This window comes from Amblyomma mixtum, chromosome 2 (assembly GCF_055824585.1).
Source record: "Amblyomma mixtum isolate Tamu chromosome 2, ASM5582458v1, whole genome shotgun sequence".
NCBI classification, from domain to species: Eukaryota; Metazoa; Arthropoda; class Arachnida; order Ixodida; family Ixodidae; genus Amblyomma; species Amblyomma mixtum.
The window spans coordinates 269,900,908-269,921,825 of record NC_143013.1 but is presented as its reverse complement, the minus strand read 5'-3'; the positions used below and the strand labels follow the sequence as shown (position 1 = coordinate 269,921,825).

The 20,918-nt window shown below is 51.9% G+C and overlaps 1 protein-coding gene and 1 non-coding gene across 2 annotated transcripts in view; both read left to right on the top strand.

Annotated features, from left to right (window-relative positions):
* LOC149363980 (cytochrome P450 4V2-like) overlaps positions 1-20,918 on the top strand; it is a 46,205-nt gene that overhangs the window by 3,655 nt on the left and 21,632 nt on the right. Inside the window, exons 2-5 of the mRNA XM_089573966.1 lie at positions 2,451-2,569; positions 3,646-3,731; positions 4,636-4,835; positions 14,074-14,143. Coding sequence (XP_089430092.1) covers positions 2,451-2,569; positions 3,646-3,731; positions 4,636-4,835; positions 14,074-14,143 — 475 coding nt within the window. The remainder of the gene's footprint in view (positions 1-2,450; positions 2,570-3,645; positions 3,732-4,635; positions 4,836-14,073; positions 14,144-20,918) is intronic.
* Positions 16,055-16,175, top strand: LOC149363981 (U5 spliceosomal RNA). Its single transcript, XR_016289285.1, has one exon. It is a non-coding gene; the product is annotated as a U5 spliceosomal RNA (small nuclear RNA).

The following is a 20,918-nucleotide window of genomic DNA, read 5'->3' as shown; positions in this document are numbered from 1 at the left end:
TTACCTACTTTCTGCTGGCGTGTCCCTTTCAGAATGTTTCGGTTTCAATATCGCTTAGGAGCAGTTTATAAAGGAGAAAGAAAGGAGAAGTATACTGAATCGCGAAAATGTCTTTTGCGTTTCCCCTTTGCCTGCGTTATGCTCCCTCAGCGGTACTTATTGCTATTTTCTTTGATTTTTGTAATGTTAGATTGCTGGTCGTTTTAGAGCTAAATGTAGGTATAGCTTTAGTTTTTTTTTTTGTCAGGTGTAGAGAGCACTTTTTGCATTTTCGTACGCGGCTTATGTGCAACAGAATGTACAGAAAATCAAAACAATCAAAAATCAAAAAGTACAAAACATCACAAAAAATATAAAAGCGGCTCTCTGTCTAGCTCTGTGCATCTGGCGACGTCTCCACTATCTTCAACTCAAAAAAAAAAAAAAAAGACTCCGCTGCACGGAGAACGAGAAAGCAAAATAATACAATTTTTTAAGTTTTAAACGCTCACTATCTGTTGTTCCAAAGAAGATGAAACACCCACCGGAGCTTTATTTCCTAGCTGTTCAACTTTTTTTTTTCCAATGCTTTATTAACGCTAGTCATTTTACTAAACTTTTAAATTCTTACTGTTTGTCATTCTTATTCGATTACTTTATTTTAATTAGAAATCTGAGACATGGCTCAGCTGCGACATAGCTCAGCAAAATGTGCTAAATTTACCTGTCGTGGGGTTGATCTTCATCTCGTAAATGACTTGAAATATCTTTGCCTTTAAATCAGTTTTCTGATTGGTATCGGAATGGCGTAAATGGATTGGCGCATTAATAAGGTGGTACAGAATTGCAAAGTAGCGTATGCCCTGTTTTTTCTTCTACCTGAATGAGTCTCTTCTCAGTGCGGACATCCCCGAAAGAAACTGATGCCAACAGCCTGAACATTTTCTCTGGACTTTAGGAATGAAACTCGCGTCTCATCTGCTGTTGCCTTCGCAGAAAATATGCGGCTTTCAATTCATTTTCAAATTGCAAACAGCGCAAGATGGAACACAGTAAGTATTCGGCATCCGTCGCTGTGTTTTTCACGTGCAGTATCGTGGAATGTTTGTAACTTCAAAAAAAAAAACCATTACCACCAGCCCAGCTCTCCACCAGTGGAGACGCTTCTATAACAACACCTGGGCAACCGCAACTGCCCGAAATTACTTCAACTCCCCTGTCAGTATTTCTACAGGTAAACCAGCTCGGCTATCACATGTTCCCTGCCTAAGCACTTCATCATGATACCAAAAGCGTTAATCTCTGGAAATTTAAGGTCGTCCTTAAATTTAAGCAAGATGGAGCAGCGCCTGATGTTTTGCATCTGGCACTGGCTTTCTTGTTCACTCCACTGTTTCTAAAACAATGGGTCAGCTGGACCAACATCAAACCCTATTTCAAATTGATAAAAATACATTTTTTTCATAGAAACAAGGAGAGTCTGGGACGTGCCAGAAAGGGCTCAGACAAATTACCGCGCCGTCAGGTATCTTTTTTTTGTTTCTTTGAAACTATGTCTCCCTTATGTTTCCATCACAACGACGACAGTTAACCCTAACAAAAAAAAATGCCTCCACCGTCTGGAAGAGGTTGAAGTAACGAGCGTTAGCTGTTCGGTAGCGCCATCTATCGTTCGTGTGATGTATTGCCCCGTGATTAGGCTACTTTTTCACATCTTACGGCGAGCGGGCGCCCACCGCCTTGAGGTCGAATATATTTGACCAATTTGTTCGATTCTTTGGAGGGCCATTTTTCCTTGCCTCAAGGCGATAGGTACCCGGTCGCCATGACTTGTGAAATTGTGAGCTGCCGAGTGCTGACGACATGACCGCCATGTTAAGCCTAACCATAAGTAAATATTAACTTAAGTAGACAATGTTGGGGTCGAACATGTCCTACTCATCGAGCCCGTTACGAATATCCATTAGTTAGATCACGACGTTATCGGTTAGTTGATTATAAGCGATTAAATATAAGCATAACCATAACTAAATATTGAATTCATTAGTTAATTTTGGTGTCTAATATGTTCTACTCATATAGAGGATTCCAAATATTTAATTAGTTTTATGGTGCCTCATTAATTACTGAGTTAAAAGCGATCAATATACTAGTGACGTCAGTTGGGTTGCTATATCGATTTGAATTCCTCGGACATTAAATTTCACGCCGAAGGGAGGTGGTAGCAGACCCCAAGAAATCGAGAAACGTGATGAATAAGAGCTCACGATCTTAAAAGCCGCGATAAGTTGCTTTCGTGAAAACCCTTTCTCGCGTTCATCCCCAGCTCGTGTCGTTCGTTGGTCCATGCTTGAACTACGTGGACAAACAACTTGCAGCGGCGAGTTTCCAGTTTTCTCACTTGACCACGCTGATTTCCGTCGTGTGATAAGGACATTTCGGACCACCCTTGCGCGCCATTGCGTTCGCAGTGGCCCTCCAGTTCCTACTTGGATACGTGCGCGTCATGGAAACGACAAAGTTGGCACTAAGCAAGTTCTACATCGGCGTTTGGCCTTTTGTCTTCCTCAACTCGGCTGAAGGCGTTGAAGTGAGTAATCGCCACCTCTCTCTCTCTCTCACTCTCTCTCTCATTCCCTCTCACGCTCTCTCTCACTCTCTCCCCCTCTCCCTCACTCTCTATCGCACTCTCCTCTCTCTCACTCTCTCTCACTCCCCTCCTCTCTCTCACTCTCTCTCCCTCTCTCTCTCTCTCACTCTCTCGCTCCCTCTTTCTCTCTCATCAATGTACAGGGCGTTTCATATTTATCTGCCCATATTCTAAAAAATCCTCCTGCACAAACTACTGCACTATTTCGGTTCAACTAGCGGCTTATGGTAGTCTGTGTTTTTTATATACGTAATTTAACATTCGAGCTTGCCTGGACTGTCCGGAATCGACAAATTAGTGCAGTCGCCTGCGCGAAGAATTTTCGTCGAGGCGAGCAGAGCAGCAGATTTGATAGACTGCGCCATCTGGGGTACTGCGAGATCTGCCCCAGCTCTCAGCAGCAACATTGGTTGCGTCGTAGTTCAACAGATGGCGCAGCTTCTCAAATTGGCTGTTCCGTTCACCTCGACGAAAATTCTTTGCACAGACGACTGCAGGTTTTCGCCGATTCCAGTCAATCCAGGTAAGTTCCGGTGTTAAATTATTTATCGGGAAACGCAGACTATCGTAAGCTGCCCTGTGTGGTCTGTGCTTGAGACCAAATAAGCCAGTAGTTTGCACAGCAGAAATTTTTACAACCCAGAGAGATAAATACGGAACACCCTGTACACCTCTATATGAGCAGTTTGTTAAAGTATGCTTTACCTGGAGAAGCCTTTGTTGAAAGCGCTACTTTGGAATTAGCAAAGTTAGAAAAATCCTCATTTACTGGTGGGGATAAGATATTTAACTCTTCGGAAAAGAAATCTAACTCTGTACTCAAATCCGACATTGGATGTGGCAGTCATATGCAGTAAATGCATGCGTTGATGCTCAGTTACTTTCAGGATAAAGGTGTGAGCATATGTCTTGTAGCTACATTTAAATGAAAAAAATGCGTAACAAATACCATGTTTAGTACATTTATAAAGTTCCTCCTTTCACCGTGCCAGCAAACGTTGTTGCCGCTATTCTAGGCCCTGCTGAGAAGCAACGTATTGCTGGACAAAAGCCAACTCTACAAGCTCCTGAATTCGTGGCTTGGAACAGGCCTCCTCACAAGGTAAGCAACCTTCTTCACATATCATCACGTCCGGCTATCTTCCCATACCAGCACTAATTCATCGGTCGAACTTTTCTAATTGCTATCTCATTCGCGGACCTATTCCATATCGTTAGTGAAAGTTTTCATTTAAAGGCAGTTCTCTGCTCGGTTCAGTGACGACAACGCCCGTTTAGCCGAATATGTTGAATATTCGGGAAACGGAATACAAATCAGAATACTTGTTTCGTAGGCGCATGCACCCCGTAATATATGGGGCTACGTGAATGCTCCAGAAATCCCCCCCCCCCCCCCCACACTCACACACTGTGCCCATATTTGGAGCAAAATATCCCAGCGGGCACAGGCCTTTATATAGTATTCCGTTCAGCAGAAAAGCCATCGTCGTCGACATTGTCAGCAAAAAAAAAAATCCTAACGATCCATTTTTAAAGAGCCGATGGCCTACCATACTGTCCGGGTAAAGACGTCATCCCTCACTCGTGTGCTACAGCTACCCCGTGAGCAACCTTACCGTATATGTCGCTCATCATTGTTTGTCATTGCTTGACACCGCTGTGCTCGCGAAGAAACCACCGTGCTTTCCTGATAATGGCTTACCAGTTTTTCCCGGCACGACCCCAGCATACCACACCAGATAATGTTACTGGCGGAGGTCTCATTCCTGTAAATCACATCGATCAACTCAGAGGTAAAATTCGAGCATAGTAGTATGGTATAGTGTGTGGAGTTTAACGTTCGAAAGCGACACATGGGCTATCAAGGACACCGTATTGGACGGCTCCGTATTAATTTCAACCACCTGGGTTGTTTTAACCTACACTTGCATCGCACAGCACACGGGCGCCTTCTGATTTTGTACCCCATCGAAACACGCACCCCCTTGTCCTCCATCGAAACGCAGCCCCAAGCAAAAGTGGCGCGGCCGGCGCAAGCTGCTCACCCCTGCGTTCCACTTCAAGCTGCTGGACGACTTCGTGCCGGTGATGACGGAGCACTCGCGGGCCTTCGTGCGACGCCTGCGCACACTCACGCAGCGCCACCAGCGGCAGCCGCTGGACGTCGTGCCGCTCGTGTCCTGCTGCACGCTGGACGTCATCTGCGGTACTTCGGGTCTTTTTACTTCACAGCGACAGCTGTCGATACCTCAGCTCTCGAGGTTGCGGTGTCGTCGTCCGTTGTCCGCAGAGAGGTAGAGAGGAGACGATGGAGGGGGAGGGAAGGCGCGCCGAGGAGCGCTGCGCTCAAGTAGTAGTAGTAAAAACATTTATTGTTGCAAAAGGAAGAGTTAGGGAGTAGGGGTTGGGGGATAGATAGATGACGAGCTTCAGTGGTCGGTCTTCCCTATTCCAGGATCCCGTTGGCCTCCGCCGTTGCCTTGGCCCTCGTCACCAGCATAAGCTGTGTGGTCGGGTCGGAGTCAGTCGGGAGGGCCTCCCATTGCTCTACACTAGGACTATTTATCTTTGGTAATAAAGGGCTTTTTTCACAGCCCCAGTTGGCGTGGTACGTTGTGGCGTAGCTACCACACCACACGCACTCTAGTTGAAATCAAGAGGAAGAAATGAGCTTGGGCAGAGCATGTGGTGGTGGTGAAAACATTTATTAAGAAAGAACAGGAGGTATGTTTGGATCAGCCCGTAAGGGGCCGATCCTTACAAGCGCTAGGTGGAGGTCCCTAGTTTGGGACCCCAGTGGCGGTGGCCGCCGCCCGGGCGCGTCCAACTAAGGCTTGTTGGGCCTGCAAGTCGTGGCAGCCGAGCAGGGTCGCCTCCCAGTCCTCCCGGGTTGGTTTGGGGATGGGGGGAATAGCGGGGTTGGAGGGGCAGGCCCACACCATGTGATAGGTGTCAGAAGACACCGCACTACAGTCCGGACAGCTGCCGTTAAAGGAGGGGTCAAAATGTCTTAGTGCTGCCGGGCACAGTAATGTATTGGTGAGAAGGCGCAGAAGGAGCCGCTCATCCGCATTCTTCAGGCCTTACGTGGGCTAGGGTAAAGGTGATGACTGTTTTGATAGTAGGTTGTAATTTCTTTGAATGTATACATCGGATTAAAATCGGGTTCCTGATCGGGCTGGGAGGAGAAATCAGCCCGGTGAGAGAGCGCGCGGGCGGCTTCGTCTGCTGCCTCGTTTCCTGCCAACCCCTGATGAGCAGGGGCCCAATAAGGTAACGGTGTACGGGGTCCGTATCCCGTATGCAATTTTGGTAGATTCGATAGGCTAGGAAGGGAGTGCAGCCTAGTTCGACGTTCCGACAGGCCCCTCGCGAGTCGGTGATTATGTATTTTGAATCGGAATGTGAGAGTAATCGCGACCTCTTCTGCTTGTGTTGCACTTCGGGCTCTGAAGGTGAGGCCGTTAACTGTGTTGCTGTTGTGAACTACCGCGGCCGTGTACCATCCCCCGTGGTGAGGGCCGGAGGCGTCCACGTAGTATACACCTGTTTTGTTGCCATAATATCGGGCTAGCGCTTCCGCTCGTGCCAGGCGCCGACCATTATGGTCTTCATGTGACATGTTTGCTGGAAGAGGCCGCACGTGGAGGGCACGTCTCCACAGTTCCGGGATGCGAAACCTGTCTTCCATTGGAGGGGTGTGTTGTATATGGAGTCGAGCAAGAAGGCGGCGACCCGACTCCGTTAGCGACAAACGCGTGTACTGGTTTGTGAGGTGCGCCTCCCGGAGCTCCCGGAAAGTATTCACCACCCCAAGGGCCATAAGCCGGCTGTTCGAAGTAGTGATGGGGAGGTCAAGGGCACGTTTAACAATTTTGCGAAGGATGACCTCAAGGGCATCCTCCTCTTGTTTCCGTAGGTGGAGATAATGAGTCGAATAGAGAATTCGACTGGTTACAAAGGCGTTTGCCAGCCGCAAGGCATCTTTACTTCGTAACCTCCCTTGTTTGTTGGAAATCCGGCGGACCATATGGCCCACCTGGTCTCCCACCTTTCGGAGTTTGGCCAATGTAGTGTCTGGGCATCATTGTTTGAGGATGTAGAGTCCTAGTACCCGTATCTCGTCACTTTCGCGTATGGGACCACTCTCAAGAGAAAGAGAGATTTTAGTTGTGCACTTCTGTAAGGGGCGGAGGTGCACAAATTCCGTTTTTTAGGGGAACATTGAAGACCGCAGCGGCGGGCGTAGCGGTCTACTATCGTCGCCGCTGTTTGCAGGCTGGTTTCAATGTCTCCTGTGCTGCCCTGCGTGGCCCATATGGTTATGTCATCGGCGTACAGGGCGTGCTGCACGCAGGCGACACCATCCAGTTGTGCCGGCAGGTGCATCATAGCCAGATTGAAGAGCAGCGGGGAAAGTACCGCCCCTTGGGGGTTCCCCGCGTGCCGAGTAGGTAAGGACCATGCTCTCTAACTTGGATGCGGATGTAGGATTGACGATCCACTAAAAAAAATTGGCATATGTATCGGAATGTGTTGAGGCCACAGTCGGTCTGCCTTAGGTTAGTGAGTGTGATCTCGTGTGTTACATTGTCAAATGCCCCTTTGAGGTCCATGGCGAGTACTACGCGGTCATTATGGGGGCATTCGAGGGGGTCAAGGACTTCCCGATTAAGTTTCAGGAGGATATCTTGTGCGGATCTGTGTGGGCGGAATCCGAACATGGTGCTCGCAAAGACATGTTTGTGTTCAAGATATGCAGATAACCGATCCCACACCATCGGCTCCATTAGTTTGCCCACACAAGAGGTGAGAGAGATGGGGCGGAGGTTATCTGTGTCAACTGCTTTGCCTGTTTTAGGGATAAAAGTGACCAGATCCGTTTTCCAGTCAATTGGCAGGGGATTGTACCCGCGCCAAATTGCATTGATGTAGTCGAGGAGCGACTGGTATGCCAAGTCGGACAGGTTCGTCAAAACCTTGACGATGACCTTATCTCTTCCTGGCGCAGTACGCCGTTTCATTTTAGCGAGAGCCGCCCGCAGATCATGGAGCTGGAAAGATTGATCCAGCTCCGTGTTCTTCTTGCCTGCATAAGAGTACGCAGATCTACGGGGGTATTGGGCTGTACACAGATACTGGTCCCGAAGATTCTGTGCCAGTTGAGTTGTGTTGCCAGGGAAAGCATGCATGGCTCGCTGCAAATGTTTTTGTGCTTCTGTTCATGTTTGAGTTGGGTCGATTAGGGCTCGAAAGAGACGCCACGTGTTGCGGCTGGACATTTGTCGCTCTGCCGTGTTACATCTATCCACCCAGTTGAAGTCGGCGAGTTGGGCCGCGTACTCTGCCGCTTTCTAGGTAAGCTCGGCAATTTGAGCTTTAAGCTTTCTATTATGTTTCTGGCGTCGCCAACGGTGGACGAGGCTGCGACGGGCTTCCCAGAGGTGTAGAAGGTGGTTATACACGTCCGTGACCGCCTCTGAGAGCTGGATCTGAGTTTCATGCGAGAAAAGGTGTGTCAGCAGCTGTTGGGACCATGCCGGGTATCCTTGCTCCGAAATGGGTGTATTATCAAGTGAGTGAAAATTTTGCCTGAATTTCGTCCAATCTGCGATACGGGCTTGTGTTCTGGGACGCTTGTGGGGGCGCGGGCCTAGTGTAGTGTTAAGTATGCAGTGGTCACTTCCGAGGGTCTCCTCGGTGTTGAGCCAGTCTGCGTGTCGTATGTTGCGAGTGAAGGTTAAGTCCGGACACGTATCCCGTGTCACAGAATTCTCTAGCCGTGTTGGGTGGACGGGGTTCGTGTGGAGGGTGAGGCCCAACGTGGACGCAAGTTCCGCCAGCTTACGTCCGCGCGACTCCTCCTTGCGATACCCCCACAGCTGAATGGGAGCGTTAAAGTAGCCCACAATCAGCAGGGGATCGCGACCCGCAACTCTCAGCGCGCGGCTAAAGAGGTCCGCAAAAGTCACTCGCTTGAGTTTGGGAGAGCAGTACACGTTGAGTATATGCAACGGCGGGTCCCTGCGGTGGAGTGGTAGGATAGTCACCATTACATAGGAATACTCGAGCTGGAGGTCGAGATCTATTAAGTTGGCTCTGTAGGCTTTGTGAACGAGAAGACAAGACGCGGGATCCTGTTGGAACGTCGTGTAATTTGAAAGTGTGGCGCTCAGGCCTGGCTCCTGGAGGGCAACCACGGCTGGTAGGGACTCGAAGGTTTCAAGGTAGAGGCGGAAATTGGCTCGCTTAGTGCGGTCTTTAAAGCCTCTACAGTTCCATTGTGTTATTGTAGTTGACATGGCCGAATTAGAGATGGCGGAACTGCTTTGATTAAGGTGTCTCGCCATGATTTAAAATTTTTAGGGGGTAGGAAGAGGGATTGGCTGCCCCAGAGCCAGCTACTTAATGGCGCCATCAACGAGGTAATGACGGAAGGAGCGGGCAGCTGTCTTCATTGTCCGAATCAATAATGAGACGATTGAATTTTGAAGGACGGGATACGTCCCTAATGGGCCCCGTCCGACAGAGGAGGCGGGGGTTGTCCAAGATGTGTTTCGATACCACTGCGAAGACGGCAGATTTAACCTTTGTCAAGATCTGGTCCATGGCTGTCTCGATCATAGATCGCAGTTTAGAGGTTAAGCGCTATTCCATCGCGGAGATGGCTGTCACGAGGGCAGGCGATATCTCCGCGTCGCTCTCCATTGCGTCCGAGTTCTGTGGGCTCGGAACGGCGGACGCCAATTTAATGCGAAGGCAAGATAACCGCTGGTCGCTAAGGGTAACGGAGTGGATTCCAAAAGAAGGCAAGCGTAGCAGGGGGCGGCAGAAAATTAGGTGGGCGGGTGAGATTAAGAAATTTGCGGGAATACGGTGGCCGCGGCTGGCGAAGGACAGGGTTAATTGGAGAGACATGGGAGAGGCCTTTGCCCTGCAGTGGGCGTAGCTAGGTTGATGATGATGATGATGATGATGATGATGATGCATGGCTTAGTGACCGCTAGCACAAGATTTTGGCTCGATGCGCACGCATTCATGAGAGAAACAACTTGCTGCATTGCGCAATTACATTGGAAGCTTAGGAGATACAATGGTGGAACGGACAAGGTTGGAACCTAAAATGCTGCTTTTATCTGGTCTGAGTGCAAAAGTCGGCCCACATTCAAACAGAGCTTAACCTACAGTAGAATTGAGTCAGATGACCCCGACTTGCCTCTCAAGACCTGCCGTACTTCCGAAGGAAATTTGCACCTTCATGGCAGAGTAAAATTATGCAAGTGCAGTTACATGTGCTCGTTGCTCGTACGACAGCAAATGCATGGATGGGTGGCTACTAGCAACACTAGAGGCGAATGTAGCGCGGGAGTAACTTCTTCGCCATTACGTGACTGTTCCGGTTGCTATCAGTGAGAGTAAGAATCCGCCGTCCAAATTAAAAATGTACTACTCTATAACAACCTACGAATATCCGATAAGGCATTGTATGTGGTGTACTGGTCATTGAAGTTTTAATGAGTGCAAAACGGCGATTTCGTGTTGCACCCTGAAAATATTTTAAAACAGAATTCATTTTCATATTTTGCGTGTTTGGTGTACTTTATTGCCACACATTTAACCTCGTCCTTACTGTTTCATGTGAAATTTTCATTTTATTTCTGATGGTGATGGAAAACATTTAGGTACCGATATAATACAGGAGGTTATGCATGAGCTGACACAGAGGGGGCCAGTCCTTACAAATACTAGGTGGAGGTCCCTAGTTCGGGACCCCAGTGGTGTCGGCCGCCGCCCGGGCTCGCGCGACCAAGGCCCGTTGGGCCTGCAGGTCAGAGCAGCCGAGCAGGGTTGCCTCCCAGTCCTCCCGGGCTGGGTTGGGGTGAGGGAGGATAGCAGGGTTGGAGGGGCAGGCCCACACCATGTGGTAGATGTCCGAAGACTTTTCCGCACAGTGCGAACAGCTGCCCGAGAAAGAAGGGTCGAAGTGTTTGAGAGCTGCCGGGCACAGCAAAGTATTAGTATAGAGGCGAAGTAGAAGCCGCTCCTCCGCCTTTGAGAGACCTTTACACGGGCGGGGATAAAGACCGTGGCCAGATTGATAAAGTAAAAGAATGTCTTTGAAAGAGTAAGCGGGAGTGAATTCGAGTTCCTGATCGTCAGGGTCGGAGGGGAATGTCCGGTGAGAGAGCGCGTGGGCGCCGGCGTCAGTTGCCTCATTTCCCTCAAGGCCCATGTGAGCGGGAGCTCAAACGATATGCCGGTGCGCGGAGTCAGCGGTGTAGACGCTGTTTTGGAGAATGCGGTAGGCTAGATACGGTACCCAGCCCTGCTCGACGTTCCGGCATGCCCCTCGCGAGTCGGAAATAATTGTTTTTGAATTGGAATCAGATGCAGCCAACGCAATGGCGACCTTCTCCGCGTGTGTTATGTCATGGGCTCGGAATGTAAGGCCGTTTACTGCTTTGGATTTGTGGACGACTGCGGCTGTGTACCATCCACCATGGTGGGGGCCGGAGGCATCCACGTAGAATACGCCGGGTTTCGATCCATAGTGGCGGGCCAGGGCTTCCGCCCGCGCCAGGCGCCAGCCATTATGGTCCTCACGGTTCGTGTTCGCGGGAAGAGGGTGCACGTGGAGGGCGCATCTCCATTGGGTTGGAATACGTACGCGCTCTTCTATAAGAGTGGTGTGTTGGATGTGCAACCGGACAAGGAGGCGGCGACCCGACGATGTCGTCGAGAGACGTGTGTATTGGTTGGTCAAGTGGGCTTCCCGGAGCTCCCGAAGAGTGTTCCCCATGCCCAGCCCCAGGAGGCGCTTGTTGGAGGTGTTCACGGGGAGGCCCAGAGCCCGCTTAATAATTTTGCGGAGGATGACTTCGAGTGAATCCTCGTCTTGCTTCCGCAGGTGGAGGTATGGAGTCAAATATAGAATTCGACTGGTTACAAATGCATGCGGCAGCCGCAAGGCGTCCTTACATCGTAACCCCCCGCGCTTGTTAGAAACCCGGCGGACCAAGCGGCCCACCTGGTCCCCCACCTGACGGAGTTTGGCCAATGTTGTTTCTGACCGTCTGTGTTGATGTATAAAGAGCCCCAGTACCCGGACTTCAATATTTTAAGGGATTGGACCTGTCTCAAGAGACAATGAAATTTTGGCTGTGGACTTTGGTGGGGGGCGTATGTGCACAAATTCAGACTTTTGGGTGGAGCATTGGAGGCCGCAGCGGCGAGCATAACGGTCCACTATGGTCGCCGCCTCCTGCAGGTTAGCCTCAATGTCTCCAAGGGAACCCTGTGTGGCCCACAGGGTGATATCATCGGCGTACAGCGCATGCTGCGCACCAGCGCCAGCGCCCAGCTGGGTCGGGAGGCGCATCATAGCCAAGTTGAATAACAGGGGAGAGAGCACCGCGCCCTGGGGTGTACCCCTGGTTCCTAAATGAAAAGGGCCATGTTCCTTATCCTGGATTCGAATGTAAGATTGTCTGTCGGTTAAAAATTGCCGAATGTATTGAAAGGCGTTTCTACCGCAGTTAGTTTGAGAGAGGTGGGTGAGAATGATCTCGTGGGTAATGTTGTCGAATGCACCCTTCAAGTCCAAGGCGAGTACGCCCTTGTCATTGTGAGGGCATTCGACGGGGTCGAGGACAGCCCGATTGAGTTGTAGCAGGACATCTTGTGCAGATCTGTGTAGGCGAAAGCCGAACATGGTGTCTGCGAAAAGGCGTTTGGTTTCCATGAACTCGGACAACCTGTCGCGTACCATCGTCTCTATGAGTTTGCCCACAGAGGAAGTCAGAGAGGTGGGGCGGAGGTTGTCCGTGTTGATGGCCTTTCCAGCTTTAGGAATGAAGGTGACCAGGCCGGTCTTCCAGTCGATGGGGAGTGGCACTTCTCCAAACCAGATTGAGTTAATGTAATTCAATAAAGACAGGTATGCCGGGTCGGGGAAGTTGGCTAACAATTTGACTGTAATTTTGTACCGGCCCGGAGCGGTCCCGCGTTTCATTTTTGCCAGGGCCGTCCTCAGGTCGTGGAGCTGGAACGGTTGATCCTGCTCAACGTTCTCAGAACCTTCATAAGAGTACGCCGGCCCGCGGGGGTCCTGGGTGGTGCACAAGTACTGGTCCCGGAGCTTGTGCGCCAATTGAGTTATGTTGCCCTGAAAGCTGTGTATTGCTCTTTGGAGGTGTTTTTGAGTTTCTGTGTGCGTGTTTGCGTGGGGTCAATTAGGGCGCGAAAGAGTCGCCACGTGTTCCGACTTGACATTTGCCGCGCGGCCGTATTGCATCGGGCCACCCAGTTGGAGTCGGCGAGTTGGGCCTCATACTCAGCCGCTCGTTGAGTGAGCCCGGCGATGCGAGCTTTAAGTTTCCGTTTGTGCTTTTGCCGGCGCCACCGACGGACGAGGCAATGCCGCGCCTCCCAGAGGTGGGGCAGGTGGTTGTCCACTTCCGAGACCGCCTCTAAGAACTGAATTTGAGTTTCGGAGGAGCGAAGGCCAGATACCAATTGTTGTGACCAAGACTGGTAGCCTTGCTCATGTATGGGTGTGGTAGTGTTATAATTTTGCCTGAACTTGGTCCAATCTGGGAGTCGGGCTTGTGTTGTTTGTCGCGTGAAAGGATGGGTCCTAATCGTAGTATTCAGGAGGCAGTGGTCGCTGCCGAGGGTTTCCTCAGTGTCGACCCAGTCTGCATATTGAATGTTGCGGGTGAACGTCAAGTCCGGACATGTATCCCTAGTCACGGAGTTGCCTATACGAGTTGAGTGGACTGGGTCAGTGTGAAGAGTGAGGCCCAGCGTTGACGCAAGCTCCGCCAACTTGCGTCCCCGCTTCTCTTCACGGCAGTAACCCCACATCCGAGCGGGGGCGTTGAAATCGCCCACAATCAAGAGGGGGTCCCGACCCGCAAATCTCAGCGCGCGGCTAAAGAGGTCCGCGAATGATACATTCGGCAATTTCGGATTGCAGTATACATTGAGTATGTGTAGCTGTGGGTCCTGCTTGCGGAGTGGAACGAGGGTCACCATTACATAGGAGTATTCAAGTTGCATGTCTAAGTCGACCTGGTTGGCTGTATAATTTCTATGGACTAATAGACAAGACGAGGGGTCCTGCTGGAACGTCGTATAATTTGTTAGTGCGGCGCCTTTCCCTGGCTCTTGGAGGGCAACCACGGCTGGCAAATGCTCAAAGGTTGTAAGGAAAAGTCGGAGGTCGGCCCGCTTGGAACGGGACCGGAGCCCCCGACAGTTCCACTGAGTACTCGTAATTGAGGAGGGTTTGGAAGACATTTACGGAATTACTCGATCCATGTGAGGAACAGTAGACTTCAAAATAGAACATCAAAATGTCGTTGGTTGTGACTGCTACGGAGCTACAGTGAGTTCATGCTTCGTCCTCTGTTAACTGCAGCAGGCTATTTTCCTCTTTACAGAGACTGCGATGGGAGTGCCCGTGCATGCTCAGGAAGACGCCGATTCTACTTACGTCAAAGCAGTCAAGGTGTAAGTTTCTCACTGGCATTTCCCTGCGATACGGTCCAGCCATACCCCCTCGGTAGGCACACATAAACGTACAAAACACGTAGTACAGGTGCTGACTTACAGACGCATATTTTTTGGGCATATATATTGTGAGACCGTCATCATCCAAGTGACGGTGTGCTAATTAGGTAGCACTTCGCCCACATATCGCGGGTTCGGGCCAGAGCAAGCTGAGGGCACTGCCAGCGTTTGGTGCGCGCCTGCGCTCTCGCTCCGAAGGAAGGAAGGCGCAGTTATTTGAGAGCACAAAATGAATGAAAAACTTTATTGTACAACAAGTGTTCTTTATCGAAGAGTAGGTGGAGCCCTCAGTCCAGGGCCCCAGCGGCCTTTGCAGTCTTGCAAGCCCTGTCGATCAGCTTGAGCTGCTCTTCAGGCTTCGAGCTGGACAACGCAGCCTCCCACTGCTCCGGTGTTGGTGTGTTGTTTATCGGCACTGCCTGCATTTTCTGACAGGCCCATGTAACGTGGTAAAGCGTTGGGTGTTCACCGCATAGCGGGCATTTGTTGGCATATGTGGAAGGATAAATTTTGCTGAGTAAACTCAGATTGGGGTATGTATTAGTCTGCAGTTGTCTCCAGGCAACCGACTGCTCTCTACTAAGGTCTTTGTGGGGAGGAGGGTAGGCCCTACGGAGGGCTCGTTGGTGTTCTAAGATGGCTCCATACCGTCTAGTGACTGCGTCCAGTTCCCCTTCGGTGCGCGCCTCCCGGTTGGCGTATCCTCGGGCATTGGCGTCCGCACATTATTACACAGAAAGCTGCATTACATAACACTGCACTAATCCCCAGACCTCGGTGCAACCCATAGCCCCGCCGCAGCACCCGAAAGCGGGCCCGTGGAGCCGCACGCGCAAAGCAAAGACTACATACGCGCGTGACAGCACAGCTAAGGGCGATCGCATGCCGCGCGGCCAACCAAAGGGTTAAATCGCACGCAGCGCAACACGAGGAAGGATGGGGTATGCGCGGAGCACATCTTGACGACGCAGGTCGCACATCGATGGCTCATCGCGCGTCGTCACCGGCAATGGCCGGCGATGACGGAGAACCAGCCAAATCAGGCCCTCCCGAATCCGGAGTGCGTCGGCGCCGCACAGGCGGGCTACACGACTCCGGAGGTTCGGGCCTGGACTCGAGCATACCTACTAGATGCGCACGTTAGAGCACCCGCGCTCTTGGGCCCCCGGCAAAGGCCGAGGCACCCGGGAGCCAAACTCTACGCACCTTTCTGCTCCCCGAGTCGGTGGCGATCTCTCCGCTCATTTCCCGCTCGGGACCTCTCGCCGAAACAACGCCCCCAACTGTCACTCCGAGTGACCCAATGGGGACGCGAGGTCGAAGCGGGAAGAACGGAAGGGAGGGTGATTCACTGCGGTTCTCGGAAGAGCTTCCCTTGCAAGGGAGGACAAGCAGCGTGGCTGCCCGCATTCCGCTCGCGGACACCTCACGGGGGGTCCCTCTAACGAACGAAACGGCGGAAGCGGGCGCACACTCGGGTAGCCCAAGAAGCTCAATCCCCACATCATACACCTTAATAAATGTAACTTTCCTTTCCTTATGGCACGCTTCAAGTGTCCACCGCTGTGTTACACAAATACTGCTCCATTTTCTTTCCTCAAAACAAATCTTCAATTTTTCCACGGCGGCCGCGTTTCTATGGAGGAGAAACGCAAAAGGCGCCTCTGTGCTTGCGACGTAGTAGCACTTCAGTACAACTTCTGTTCTGCGTCAGCTACAGAATCTGCTCCTGGAAGATCTCAACCGGATTCCGCAGAATTCCTCCGAAGTCTTTGCTCGATTTGATGAAGTTACCGGCGTACGTTGGCACCTCGGCGACAATGGGGTCTACCAGCACCCCCTTCGCTTCCAACGCTCAGGCCTCACCTCATATGCGTACTAATCTTTCGCCTTTTACTAAAGATTACCGTGGGGAGGGGCACTCCAATGAGCTTATAGGCGAATTTTTGAAAGGCCTTACCCGTTTGGGCGAGGCCTAATCATGAAATCCAAAGAAAGATGTTTCGGCACTCTTCCGCTGTGGTGATCTCTGACTGTACTGTGGCTGTAGGATCAGCAGTGGTGGCCCAGGGAGCCCTTTATGCGCCTTTCATTTCGTTAGGTACTGGCTCAGGTGCCCTCGGATCGGGGATTCACGAAGGAGCCATTGCACTCATTCAGCGGGCTGACGCAGGCCTATAATAGAGAGCCTCACGCCAGCTCTACCCCCCGCCCCACCCCTCCCTAGATAACAAACACGCAACGCTCTGGCGCAGACTACAGACACACTCTCTTCCCTCACCCCTTACTCTAGCCCACTATCATCCCTCCTTCCCCACTCCAGCATGCGCCCTATGCCCAGAACCCTTCGCCTCTTCCCTCCACATCCTTTCCCTCTGCCCGGCGGACCCTCCCCCGCGGGACCTAGAGAACCTCAAGACCTGGGAGGACTGGGAGACCCTGCTGCGCTCGGAGGACCCGGCCGTGCAGACCATCGCAACCGGCCAGGCTGCCAGTGTTATGGACCTTAGGAACATAAACACTTGAGTGCAGTGGGGTCGTGCGGGGACCCTGGGGCGTGCCCCGAATTCCTTGTACAATAAAGTTTTTTTTCTCTCTCTCTCTCGCAGAGCAATTGAAGTGTCCAGCGAAAGAAAGAAACTTTGTTGTACGAGGAGGTTTATGTTCCTAAGGTCCTGTGCCTTTCCTCAAAACCAACACAGGCGGCCGCGTTTCGGTCCCTTACGGGCTGATCCAAACATACCTCCTGTTCATTTGTAATAAATGTTTTCACACCATGCAACGATCCCCGACGAGCTTCGCAAGACCCTCAAGGTAGCGCCAATACCAAAAAACATGGATCCCAACCTCCATCGAGGCAGAAGAGAAGCAAGGGCCGAATTCATCGAGAAAACATACGCTCCTCAAGCCACGACCGTGTATACAGACGCGTCTTGGAGAGGAGGAGATACCAAAATCGCTGTAGCGGCGGTGGTCGATTCGTCTTTACGCGAAATGACCAGCGCGTCTCTCCGAGGCTGCACAGCTGCAGAGTCCGAGGAAGTAGCCGTTGCTCTAGCGGTGGCAGAGGGCTATAGAACCGGGCGGTCACTAACAATACTTACGGACTCTCAAACAGCCTGCCGAAATTACATGAATGGCAGGATAGGTCGTCACGCGCTCCGTATACTCCTCGCAGCGAGTGACAGAATTAAAAACCGGGAAGAACAAAACGACAAGATCCTACACAAAATTGTGTGGGTACCGGGGCACACGGGGGTTGCAGGGAACCGAGAGGCCGACAGGATAGCTCGAGGATACATTACTTTCCGAGCTTCCGACGAGACCGCGGAACTCGCGCCAGCACCCAGGGAATACTCGGCCATACTACAAAACTATAGAGGCAGAAGAATGCGATATCCCCCACCGCACAAATCTCTCAGTAGAGAGGAAGCTGTCACTTGGAGACAATTACAAACAGGCTCTTTCCCAAACCTACATATACTAAACAAAATGCACCCTACGATATACACGAACAAATGTCCCTGGTGCGACGAAAAACCTACACTATACCACATCACATGGACCTGCCAAAACATAGACGTGGTCCCCAAAATACAAAACCCGAGTGCGGAGCAGTGGGAGACTCTGCTGTCCAGCGACCGCTGCGAAGACCAACAAGGTCTGGTACAGCGAGCTCAACGGGCGGCATTGGCCAGCGGAGCCCTGGACTGAGGGCAACCGACCACTGATTAGAGGCGGACGACTTCGACAGAGAAGGCTCCTGGGGGTAGAACCAAGACGTCTCTGAAGAAGCCCCCAAACCGCAGGAAAAACCATTACTGTAAATAAAGTTTTCCCTTCCCTTCCTTCACCACCATGCAGGCGGAACGCAAAAGGCACCTGTGTGCTGTGCGATGCCAGTGCACGTTAAAGATACGCAGGTGTTTGAGATTATTCCGGAGAGCTCCACTACAGCCCCCCCCCCCCCCCCCCCCTTCTTCCTTCACTCTTATTCACTCTTTTATCCCTTGCGGCTCGGTTCAGGTGTCTACTGAGATGTGAGGCAGATACCGTGCCATTTGCGTTCCTCAAAAACCTATTTTCAAGTTTCATGAATGGATGGATGGAAAACTTTACTGTGGCGAAAGCAACACTACGCTATTCGCCGAGCCATTTCGCGGAGCCTAGCAAGGGCCATACAGCGCATGCACGAGGAGCAGTGAAGGCGCATAGCTGGCGCACCGCCGCCGTCGCTGCGCGGGTGACTCAGAGGTGCCGCCGCCGCGCTCGCCAGTTGCGCATGCGCAGTAGCGGCGCACAGCTAGCGAGCTGGGGCGGCCGCCGCTGCCACGCGCTCTCCATCGCCTCTCTCTCTCTCCTCTCCGATGCGCAGTAGCGGCGCACAGCTAGCGTGCCGTGCCGAGCTATGAAGACGCCGTATTAAGGAGCGTTTGATTATTTCGACCACTTGGGGTTTTTTAACTTCTAGCATTTTGCCTCCATCGAAATGCAACTGCCGCGGCCGAGATCGAGGCTGCGTCTTTCGAGTCAGCAGCCGAGCAGCATAACCACTGGGCAACCGCTGCGGCTCATTATCGAATGCCGTCACTAGTGACATTGAAACATAGGTGAACCTCTGGAGTATATTAAAAGGCGTCTCCGTAGGTTTTAGAAATCGACGAGTTTACAAGGGACGAATCTGTGAGCCTTTCAGGTAAAGCATGCGAAGTCTTTTTGGGCTAGCATTTGAAACGGTGATCTCATGGCCGATTAAAATCGCGATGGCCTTCAAGCTTCTCCGCACCGCACAACGCCAAGCAAGAACCGCATGATGACGTCAGCGAAGGTGCCGGTACATTTCCAACGCATAAACGCCTCCTTTGAAGGAAAAAAAATTGACTGTGGTTTGACACATGGCCATCCCGAGTAGAATTGCGGAAGCAACGGCACGGCAATCGCAACGGCGGCAGCACCTCTGAGTCAACCGCGTAGCGGAGGAGCCGGCGGTGGCGCCAGCGCCGCAGCTGTGCGCTGTGTGACGTCACTCCTCCTGGAGAATGCACAGCTGGCGCAGCGGCGACGGCACCTCTGAGTCACCCGCGCAGCGGAGGAGTCGGCGGCGGCTCCGCGCTGCTCGGGATAACGTCACCGTCAAGCTTTTGACGAACCTGCCCGACTTGGCATACCAGTCCCTCCTGGAATACGTCAATGCGATTTGGCGCGGGGACACCCCCCTGCCAATCGAATGGAAAACGGCTTTGGTCACTTTTATTCCTAAAGCTGGCAAACCAATTGACACAGATAACCTCCGCCCCATCTCTCTCACCTCATGTGTGGGCAAACTAATGGAGACGATGGTGCGGGATCGGTTATCTACATATCTTGAATACAAACATGTCTTTGCGAGCACCATGTTCGGATTCCGCCCACACAGATCCGCACAGGATGTCCTCCTGCAACTCAATCGGGAAGTCCTTGACCCCCTCGAATGCCCCCATAATGACCGGGTCGTACTCGCCTTGGATCTTAAAGGGGCATTTGACAATGTAACACATGAGATCATACTCACTAACCTAAGTCACACCGACTGTGGCCTCAACACATTCAGATACATAAGCCAATTTTTAATGGATCGTCAATCCTACATTCGAATTCAAGATAGAGACCATGGTCCTTACCTACTCGGCACGCGGGGAACCCCTCAAGGCGCGGTACTTTCCCCGCTGCTCTTCAATCTGGCCATGATGCACCTGCCGGCCCAGCTGAGTGGTGTCGCCGGCGTGCAGCACGCCCTGTACGCCGATGACATCACTCTGTGGGCCACGCAGGGCAGCACAGGGGATATTGAAACCAGCCTGCAAACAGCGGCGACGATAGTAGACCGCTACGCCCGCCGCTGCGGTCTTCAATGTTCCCCTCAAAAATCGGAATTTGTGCACCTCCGCCCCTCACAGAAGTGCACAACTAAAATATCTCTTTCTCTCGAGAGTGGTCCCATACGCGAAAGTGATGAGATACGGGTACTCGGACTCTACATCCACAAACACAGGCGGCCAGACACTACATTGGCCAAACTTTGTAAGGTGGGGGACCAGGTGGGCCGCATGGTCCGCCGGGTTTCCAACAAACGCGGAGGGTTACGAAGTAAGGATGCCTTGCGGCTGGCAAACGCCTTCGTAACTAGTCGAATTCTCTATTCGACTCCTTATCTCCACCTACGGAAACAAGAGGAGGATGCCCTTGAGGTCATCCTTCGCAAAATTGTTAAACGTGCCCTTGACCTCCCCATCACTACTTCGAACAGCCGGCTTATGGCCCTTGGGGTGGTGAATACTTTCCGGGAGCTCCGGGAGGCGCACCTTACAAACCAGTACACGCGTTTGTCGCTAACGGAGTCGGGTCGCCGCCTTCTTGCTCGACTCCATATACAACACACCCCTCCAATGGAAGACAGGTTTCGCATCCCGGAACTGTGGAGACGTGCCCTCCACGTGCGGCCTCTTCCAGCAAACATGTCACATGAAGACCATAATGGTCGGCGCCTGGCACGAGCGGAAGCGCTAGCCCGATATTATGGCAACAAAACAGGTGTATACTACGTGGACGCCTCCGGCCCTCACCACGGGGGATGGTACACGGCCGCGGTAGTTCACAACAGCAACACAGTTAACGGCCTCACTTTCAGAGCCCGCAGTGCAACACAAGCAGAAGAGGTCGCGATTGCTCTCGCGGC